This window comes from Gossypium hirsutum, chromosome A02 (assembly GCF_007990345.1).
Source record: "Gossypium hirsutum isolate 1008001.06 chromosome A02, Gossypium_hirsutum_v2.1, whole genome shotgun sequence".
NCBI classification, from domain to species: domain Eukaryota; kingdom Viridiplantae; phylum Streptophyta; class Magnoliopsida; order Malvales; family Malvaceae; genus Gossypium; species Gossypium hirsutum.
In genome coordinates this window covers 75,379,995-75,390,145 of record NC_053425.1, presented here as the reverse complement: position 1 = coordinate 75,390,145, position 10,151 = coordinate 75,379,995, and the positions used below count along the sequence as shown (strand labels likewise).

Sequence of the window (10,151 nt, the reverse complement as noted above, 5' to 3'; positions counted from 1 at the left end):
AAGCCTCTTTTGTTGCCTCTTAGGCCTTTTATCCACACAACAAAAGGATGTGCTTTTTGTTTTTTGGTAGGGTGGCTTGAGCATTCAGATTTTGGTAATTTTGTAAACGAAAAGTGGAATTTTAATGGTGCTATGTCCTCATCGCTTTCTAATTTTACAAGTCATCTTAAATATTGGAATAAGAAGGTTTATGGACATTGGGACTCATAAAAAATTATTGGTTCAGAAGCTTACACATATTCAGAAGGGTTTTGATTATGCTTATTCAGATTTCTTATTCCAGATGAAACTAGAGGTTAGGGAGAAGTTGGAAAATATCCTTTATTATGAAGAAATCATTTAGAGGCAAAAGGCTTGATGCAATTGGCTCTTCTTGAGGGACTGAAATACTAAATTCTCTCACTGGCACACATTCCAAAAGAGGAAGTAGAATTGGATCACAGCTTTAAAAAATGAGGCAGGGGAATGGACTTTTGATGAAGATGAATTGTGCCATGAGGCGACTAAGTTTTCTCAAAAACTGTATGGTGAGGATCCAAGGCCAATGAGGGGTCTCCCTCCAAATCTGCTTTCACAACTTAAAGATGATAAATTACAGTTTTTGAGTAAGCCGATCTCTAATGAAGAAATATAGAATGCTATGTTTGATATAGGCCCTTTAAAAGCCCTTGGTAGTGATTGATTCCATGCCCTTTTCTTTTAGAGTCGATGGGATCGAGTTGGAATATTGGTATGTGATTTAGTTAGAAAGGCCTTTGCAGGGGAGGTAATTGAACCAGAATTGAATAATTTTCTAATTGTACTTATTCTTAAGGTTCAAAATCCTAAGAACTTTTCACAATTTTGGCTTATTAGCTTGTGTTCAGTTCTCTATAAGTTGGTTATAAAGATTATCACCAATCGATTTAAAGTGGTTTTTCAAATAATTATTGGACAAGAATAGACTGGGTTTATTGCGGGACAGAATACTACGGACAACATTATTATTACACAAGAAGTGATTCACTCAATGAGAATTAAGTAGAAGAATAGAAATTGGTTGGCTATTAAAATAGACCTTGAAAAGGACTATGATCAAGTGTGCTGGGATTTTATTCACTATAGGAAAATAGACTTTTAGCGGCGTTTTTTTTTTGCGAAGCGCCGCAAAAAACGTCGCTATATGTAACGCCTCTAAAATTAGCAGCGTTTGTTTGAAAAAAACGCCGCTAAAGATCATGACCTTTAGCGACACTTTTTAAAAGAACGCCGCTAAAGACCAGGACTTTTTGTGGCGCTTTTTTTAGAAAAAACGTCGCTAAAGACCAAGACTTTTAGCGGCGCTTTTTCAAACAAACGCTGCTAGAGACCAGGACTTTTAGCGGTGCTTTTTCAAACAAACGCCGCTAGAGGCCAAGACTTTTAGCGGCATTTTTTTAAAAAACGCCACTAATTTGCCCAGTTTTGCAATATGTATTTTTGCACCTATATCCAACCCTCCTGCAAGAAATTGAACCAAAAACAACAAATATACCATGAAATCCAACCAAAACCCACAAATTTAAATAATACAAAATTATACGAAAAATATATTATATAAATTGTAAATGAATATTCAAAATATACAATAATGTTAAAAGTTACAAGAAAAAAAATGTCTAAGATGGCGGATTTTGAAATTGCTCGAATATAGTCATCATAGACTGAAGCTGTAGCTGGAGTTCATTGTATTTTCTATTCTGCTCCGCCTCCATCGCTGCTGCCTCAGCCTCCCGCGCTGCTGCCTCCGCTCTAAGTTGAGAAATTTGCTCATCTGTGCTAGCTTGTATCTGAACTATCTGATCTTTTAGCCTCTGAACTTCAGCTTGACTTTGACTCCCGGAAGGCATGTATTGGTGCGAGGTGGATCCAAAATATTGGGTCGGGTTAACACCAGATCCTTGAAATCTAACCCGACCATACCTTTCAGGACCCAAAACTTCATTAATAATTCTGTTATCAATATCCTCAAAATTAACAGAACTATCAGTCGAAGCAGTCGCTTCATACTCTGCCTTCTTATCTTTTAGTTTCTCCTAATAAATCAGTCAAAGAGTTAGAAACGAAATATACAATAAAAAGAAATACAACATAAAATTATATAAAAATGACGAATTAAAACATTAGAATTAAATATTATAAATATTTATAATGAAATCAAATTTTATTAAGTAAATATACCATAATTTCTGCAGCCTCAGATGTCATCGGAGTTCCATCTTTTTTCCTTTGCGTAATGTCAAAAAGCTGAAGGCGTCCAACTTTTTGACCAGACGAGGCTTCCTACAATATAGTAGTAAAAATATTATTTAATAGTAAAAAGTCATTAATACTTGATAGAATTAATAAATCCATAGTACCGCGGCCTGAGCTACACAAGCAAAACTTCTCGACCCTGCCGTGTGCGTAAATTTTTGTTTTTGCCTATTGCTTGTTCCAACTCGTTCACGGTCCTACATAATGAAATTATTATTACGTATATATTAAATACTAAAAACCGAAAAATTTATAAGAGTTTGGAAGTACATAATACCTCTCCTTTCTTCGAATTCCAAAATCGAATCGCATCTTCCCATTGGTACCTCAGCTTCCCGGTGGGACATTTTGCAATTTTTCTTCGAGGCTTATGGGTTTTTTAAAATATTTTTTTTTCAAACTACTTTTATGGTCTCTCCATTTTTTACCCAATGCCTTCTTGATATAGGCATCAGAGACCTCTAAAGCAAACCTCTTCTAAAAAACACAAGTTTAGGAATTAAATATAAATGAAACTTAAACCAAAGTATTATAAATTACATTAACGTTTTGTTACCTTAATATTAGAGAGAGCTTGATTTTTATTGCTATCCGGCATGTTATGCCATGATTCGTAGTTGATGGGCAACATATTGGCATTTCGTGCTATAATGCCCAAATAGCCTGCTAAAAGTCGAGCTTCTTGTCCAACAGGCTGACCATGGCTGTTTCTAGTTACTTTGACACGCTCGACAGAATTTAAGTTATATAAATCTGTTAGGAGCGAACGTCCTCGACCTCTGCGCGTCCCACCATTTTCAGCTGAAAAATAATATATTATTACTATATTGAAATTTAAAAATAAATCAGTAATAAAATTTAATACAATTTGTAAAATAAACTTAGCATTACTTTGAAATTCCACAGACTCGTCAAGTGTCTCCGGCACGCTTGAAGATCCAACAACTGTCTACTATTCAGTACTTACTTCTTCCGAATTTGTAGTATTCTGTACAATACTAAGATCTCTTAATCTTCTTCTAGGCATTTTTCTTGCAACACATAAAATAGTTAAAATCTTAGTAAGAAATAACAACAATAGTAAATATAAAATAATTAAATTATAAAACATGACCAATGTTAAAATTATAACATTACATATAAAAAAAATCATAAAATCTTACATCATAAATCGTAAATATCTTCGTCCACATCCTGACGAACCCATTGAAATTGTGAACTAGTACTAGGGATATTTTCATTTAAGTTTTGTTCTGGAACAGGAAAAGTTTCTGATCTTTCAACGATGTCATCCCTACTTCCATTCCCCATGTCAAACAAGTCTCTAGGGGTGTTTCGGAGTACAACGTACCAACCCTCATCAATTGGATCTTTCGAGTAAAAAACTTGTTTAACTTGAGAAGAAAATATATATGGCTCGTCTATCAAATGTTCTCCAGTGTGAATTAATCGAGAGAAATTCACCATTGTAAAACCAAACTGATCATTTTTAATTCCGCGAGCAGTATTAGCATCAGCCCAATCACATCGAAATAAGACAACTTTCCATTTTCCATAGTAATCCAACTCAATAATGTCGTTTAGCAGTCCGTAATCTCTACATTTCCCTCGACAGGATTACTGTCCCTAGCACTAGCGTAACTTGTAATTAAAGAATTAACAACTACTCCACAATTTTGAGTTCTCCTCAATCTCTCGCGATATTTGGTATGAAATCTGAATCCATTCATGATGAATCCACTATATCTTTTTACTACTCAATTCGGACCTTAGGAAAGCCATTTAACTTCCTCATTAATGACATTCCCACTCCAAACCTATTGAATCAAAAGTAAATTGAGTAACTGTAAATGTTATGAGAAAACATTATTATTTGTCACTAAATATGGAGTTGCATACCGTTTGGCTTAACCATTCATGAAAAGATTCTGTGAATAACCTATTAATCTTGCGATATTGTAATCTTCGTGAGCGTGAACGAGATCTTAAGACTTGTTTGTACTCACTATGTTAAAAACATGTTTAATTCGTTAAAAAATAAACAAATCAAAGAAAGATGAATATTTATCATATTCTAGAACTTACTTGCGTGATTGTTCAAGTGCATCGTGGTGGAAAAGAACATATCTATGTGCTTGTATCCAAGATCGGTCATCTAATTCTGCAATTTCAACTTTGCCGATTGGTTCTCCATAACTTTGAAATAAATAAGTTTCGGCCAAGCTAGGATCGTTGAGTCTGACATTTCTACTTGGTCTATTCAATCTTGTTTCAACATCTTCTAAATATCTAGAACATAATGTCATACACTCCTCTGCCAAGTAGCCTTCAGCAATTGATCCTTCCGGATAACGCTTGTTATGGCAACAAGACTTCAATTTGCTTAGGAACCTAAACACCATATACAATATTATCAAAACTGGTAACTATAGGTATAAAGGTGAATGCCTTTGAAATAAATTAGCACCTTTCAATTAGATACATCCAACTATAGAAAACTGGCCCACCAATTATTGCTTCACGAGGGAGATGAATGATAAGGTGCACCATAATTGTGAAGAAGGAAGGTGGACAGATCTTCTCCAAATTGCATAATGTCAAAGCGGCTCAATCTTGTACTTTTTCAAGTTCTTCAACATTCAGAACTTTGCCACAAATTGCTTTCATTATATTGGACAGTTCAATTATATAGGACGTTACTTTCTTTGACATACAACACCGTAAAGCAACTAGAAGTAGATCTTGCATCAAGATGTAATAGTCATGTGATTTTAATGAATATAGTCTTCGATCTTTAAGACTTACACATCGAGATATATTTGATGCATACGCATCCGAAACCTTTATATCCTTCAACACCGTGCAGAACATTTCTTTCTCTTCCTTTGACATTGCAAAAATTGTAGGCGGCAACCAATATTTTCCATTAGGACGTACTTGGGGATGAAGATCACACCTAATTCCCATGTGAACTAAATCAAGTCAACTCTGAAGACTATCTTTTGATTTACCATCGACGTTCAAAATTGTCTGGATGATGTTCTCGCAGACATTCTTCTCAATATGCATCACATCAAGATTGTGGCGTAATATGTGATGCTCCCAATAAGGCAACTACAAAAAATACTTCTTTTCTTCTACAAGTCCACCTCATTAGGGTCATCCTCCTCATCAGATTCATCATCAGATTCATCCCTCGATCGTCTATTTGTTTTCTTGTTAGATGGTTGATTCAGCTTCTCGTAACTGAAATCCATAAATTTTAACATGAATAAGATTTCAGATCCAATGGTCTGCTCAGGAGCTTTTTTCAACTCTTCAGTACCGTCAAATAAAGCCCTCTGAAATCTATAGCTATGATTTTCATCTAACCACAGACGATGCCCTATATAGCAGAACTTCTTCCCATTATATAACCATTGTGAACACATTTGAGCAGCACAACAAGGACAAGCATAACGTCCTTTGGTACTCCAACCAGAAATATTCGCATATGCCGGGAAATCATTAATTGTCTGTAGCAAAGCAGCACGTAGGTAAAAGTTCTCCTTTCTCAATACAGCACACGTCTCAACACCCGCCCATAATTGTTTTAACTCTTCAATAAGTGGCTGCAGATATATGTCAATATCATTTCCGGGGCCTTTCTCTCTGGGGATAATCATAGATAATATCAAAGAAGATTGCTTCATGCAGAGCCATGGAGGCAAATTATAAGGAACAAGGACCACAGGCCAAGTACTTTACGAGGTGCTCATGATTTTAAAAGGATTAAATCTGTCAGATGCTAACCCGAGCCTTACACTCCGAGGATCACTTGCAAAGCTTGGAAATTTATTGTCAAATGATTTCCATGCTAAAGAATCTACAAGATGTCTTAATAATCCATCATCCGTTCATTGATCATGATGCCACGTCATAAACTAGGCTGTCTTTGACGACATGAATAGCCTTTGAAGCCTTGGGATTAGCGGGAAATATCGCAAAATCTTGTTCGGCTTCCTTATTGACTGTGGCCCATATTCATCCTCATTAACATCTTCTGCATCTCTATTCATCCAATGAGATTTACCGCAAACATGATAAGACTGTTGATTTCTCCGATCACCCCAATACAACATGCAATCATTTGGGCAACTATGAATTTTGTTGTACCCAAGGCCCAAATCTTTTATCACTTTCTTCATGTCTTTACATGATTGAGGGATTTTTGCAAACGGGAACAATTCTCTCAAAAGCTCTAACAGCATTGTCAAAAAGTTTCCTGTCCACCCTCTCAAACATTTTAAGTGGAAAAGGCGAATACAGAATGACATTTTCGAAAATTTTGATCCCTCATAAAGTTCTTCATTCATTTCACCAAGTAACGTGTAGAACTTCGCTGCTTCTTCATTCAGTTGTTCATCTGGTACACTTCTTCCCATTTCCATAAAAGTATTCCCACCGATATTATAATCATCGGATGCAATACAGTTTGGTGGAAATGATTGGAAACCTTTATTCCGCATATTCAATGCATCCGCATCATACCTTCCATGTCATCTTCTCTAACATACTGATGGTAACCACTATAAGGATAACCCGGATTAATCGTCGAAGAGGCTCCACTAGGTGTACACTCTCCATGGAAAATCAATTTTTTATACCCCCAAATGAAGCCATCAACAATTAGATGTTCGTAGACAACTTCACGATAATGCCAATAGATATTGCCACACTTCTTAGACGGGCAAAGAATCATATTCTCTTGGCTTGAATTGTGAAATGCAAAATCTAAAAAAGATTGCATTCCATTTTGATACTCGTTGCTTGCCCTTGAGAAATTCATCCAAGTCCTTTCCATTTCATAGTTGTTGAAGTCTAAAGTTGGTAATAAGTTACACAGATAAGTTGTTTATTATGTAAGTCTTAATATGATATATTTTTATGTTTTATGTAAGTTATGTAGATTATGTAAGTTATGAAATTTGAACTTTAAACTATATGCTTTTAAGGAAATTATTAGATTAAACTACATGTATTAGTTAAGTTATGTAAGTTGTTATGTACGTTATGTGAGTTATGTAAATTATGTAAGTTATGTGAGTTATGTAAGTTGTTATGTAAATTATGTAAGTTATGTGAGTTATGTAAGTTGTTATGTAAATTATGTAAGTTATATGAGTTATGTAAGTTATGTAATTTATTTAAGTAATGATCAATATTAATACTACTTTGATAAAAATTAGTTATAACTTTTAAAGACATTTAAAAATATTAAATATTAAAATCAAACATTATTAATATAAAAAATAGTAATTTGAATATAATAATATCAAAAAGAATCGTAGTTTAATTTTTATAAGTAAATTGGAAATAAATTAAGGTTATATAAATATTCAATAGTAAATGAGATCGATAGAGCTTTTTCCAAGTCTTTTTGAATTTTTTAAGATTCATCATACGTGGCGTTGTTACACCTAGGGAGGATCCATTATATCTTACAGCTCGATATAAGGCAACCCGTCAAGTTTCCAGCCTATATACTTTGAATCTTTAAAATATTTAAAATAAGGTTGGAGAGAAGGTCAGCTATTGTTGTAATTTTAATGGACAAGCAAGCTACATGGTAATAAATATTCAATAGTAAATGAGCTCGATAGAACTTTTTTCAACTCTTTTTGAATTTTTTAAGATTCATCATACATGGCGTTGTTACACCTAGGGAGGATCCATTATATCTTACAGCTCGATATAAGGCAACCCGTCAGGTTTCCAGCCTATATACTTTAAATCTTTAAAATATTTAAAATAAGGTTGGAGAGAAGGTCAGCTATTATTGTAATTTTAATGGACAAGCAAGCTACATGGTAATAAATATTCAATAGTAAATGAGCTCGATAGAACTTTTTTCAACTCTTTTTGAATTTTTTAAGATTCATCATTCGTGGCGTTGTTACACCTAGGGAGGATCCATTATATCTTACAGCTTGATATAGGGCTACCCGTCAGGTTTCCAGCCTATATACTTTGAATCTTTAAAATATTTAAAATAAGGTTGGAGAGAAGGTCAGCTATTGTTGTAATTTTAATGGACAAGCAAGGTACATGGTAATAAAATTAATTCATACTTATTCATACTTAAGTTGAACAAATAATAATTAAGTTGAACCAAATATAAAAACTTATTCATACTTATTCATACTTCAAATAATAAAGAAAACACATCAAATTAAAAACTTATTATAGTGTAACTAATTTAAAAATACTTTCAAAAGCCAAAAATTTAAAATTAATTTGGAAACAAAATAGTTCTGCTCCAAACAGAACTAGCAATTAAATCTTTACAAAATCGCAACCCCGAAATATTAATTTTTCCAAAATCATCATGATAAAACTATTATTGATTAGAATTTTGAAATAAAACGTACCCTAATAATTTCAACAACCTGGTCTACTCCACTCTCACCAGCAAACAGAGGCTGGAGTCAACAAAGTAATATTTGTTAAGTAATTTAAAGTGAAAATACATAGAAATAAGGAAAAGAAAATTAGCAACGAAACCTGTACCTAGAACAGATGTCAATGGCTGTGGTGTATTTAGTTGCACCAAATATTAATTCAGGTGCTCGATAGTACCTAGAACAGATGTAAGATTATAAGAGTAGCACCAAATATATTTCAGTTTAAGCAAATATAAAAACTTTATCTATATCAGTACCAAAGAATTAAAGTATATGTACCATATTTAGTATAAAATATAATTTTACTTCATAAAATAGTTGGTCATAAAATATGCTTCATTCTTATTAGTAGAGATTAAAAACTTAACCATATGATTAATGAATAAAATGAGCAACCACCACACAATACTTCATTTTATTCTTTTTGATATCCGTATAGGCTCGATTCAGCTACCACTCCCCGTGAAAATGCCTTTGCAATTGTACAAACATTAATTGAAATTTTTGCAAAAATAAAACATTCCAGTTGTTTGTGCACAAATTTAGAAACATGAGATTCTTTTTTGATAATTTACTCGACCAAATTACTATTAGGCACATATATAAAATACAGACAGATAATCTCTCTGACTAAAACCCAGTACCCCATAAGTCAAACATGAGAAATTTAAAGGTTATGTAAAACATCAAGTTTCCTAAATACCTGTTCAAACATTTATATATGCCAGTGGGGGAGCACTACTAAGACTTGGTGTTAAGGGCAACAACAGTGGATACCAATGAATCAACTCCACAAATCTGTTATAAAAAAACAGATTAAAAGCAGTTTGAAGCAGTTGGCAAACCTGTTATAAAAAAAACAGATTAAAAAACAAAAAGCAAATGTTACTTATAAACGCAAAAAGCAAAAAGCAATTCTATAATTGTACAGGACATTCCTCTTACACAAATATGTCCTTTACATATTAAGTAATTTATATCTGTCCTTTTAATGGCTGAGAATGTACATAGATTATATAAAATTATAGATTTAATGTACATAGATTTAATGGCTGAGAATAGACTAATAAGGAAGACTCCACAGGAGATTCCTCTTACACAAATCTGTCCTTTTTCAAGGCAAAATTACATGCATGATTTTCTTGGCTTCAAAAATGAGTGTGAAATCGTTGTTATATTCTGATGTTAAAAGAAATACAGACAATTTCAATTTTAATTAGGTCTAGGATGGTAACCATGTCCACTTCTAGAATATCTTGTTTTATTCACAAGAAAAGCGTGATGTAAGAATTTTTTACAATTTCTTTCTTTTTTTTAATTATTCATAACTTTATTTTCCAAGTCATTAGATTTACTTTTGCATTCATTTTAATAAATTTTCTGGCTGCTCTTGCCATACTATTCAATATACAATATAATTAATGGCTAAAAAAT

At 33.3% G+C, this 10,151-nt stretch overlaps 1 protein-coding gene and 1 long non-coding RNA gene across 2 annotated transcripts; both read right to left on the bottom strand.

Annotated features, from left to right (window-relative positions):
* Nucleotides 1-1,477: 1,477 nt before the first annotated feature.
* On the bottom strand, nucleotides 1,478-2,465 carry LOC107952648 (uncharacterized). The gene is made up of 3 exons (XM_041086133.1): nucleotides 2,379-2,465; nucleotides 2,200-2,301; nucleotides 1,478-2,054 (listed from the first exon to the last, which is right to left on the bottom strand). The coding sequence occupies exons 2-3, from the start codon at nucleotides 2,224-2,226 to the stop codon at nucleotides 1,638-1,640; spliced, it is 444 nt and encodes a 147-aa protein (XP_040942067.1). The 5' UTR covers nucleotides 2,227-2,301; nucleotides 2,379-2,465; the 3' UTR covers nucleotides 1,478-1,637.
* Nucleotides 2,466-2,830: 365 nt separating this feature from the next.
* LOC107952649 (uncharacterized) lies at nucleotides 2,831-9,667 on the bottom strand. The gene is made up of 5 exons (XR_005908116.1): nucleotides 9,421-9,667; nucleotides 8,824-8,892; nucleotides 8,685-8,735; nucleotides 3,166-3,305; nucleotides 2,831-3,075 (listed from the first exon to the last, which is right to left on the bottom strand). It is a non-coding gene; the product is annotated as an uncharacterized lncRNA (long non-coding RNA).
* Between the last annotated feature and the right edge of the window lie 484 nt (nucleotides 9,668-10,151).

Excerpts from the sequence above, each read along its gene's own strand:
- LOC107952648 (XM_041086133.1), bottom strand. The coding sequence starts at position 2,226 with ATGACATCTGAGGCTGCAGAAATTATG. Across the intron at positions 2,055-2,199 it reads CTGAGGCTGCAGAAATTATG|GAGAAACTAAAAGATAAGAA; the intron begins GTATATTTACTT and ends CTGATTTATTAG.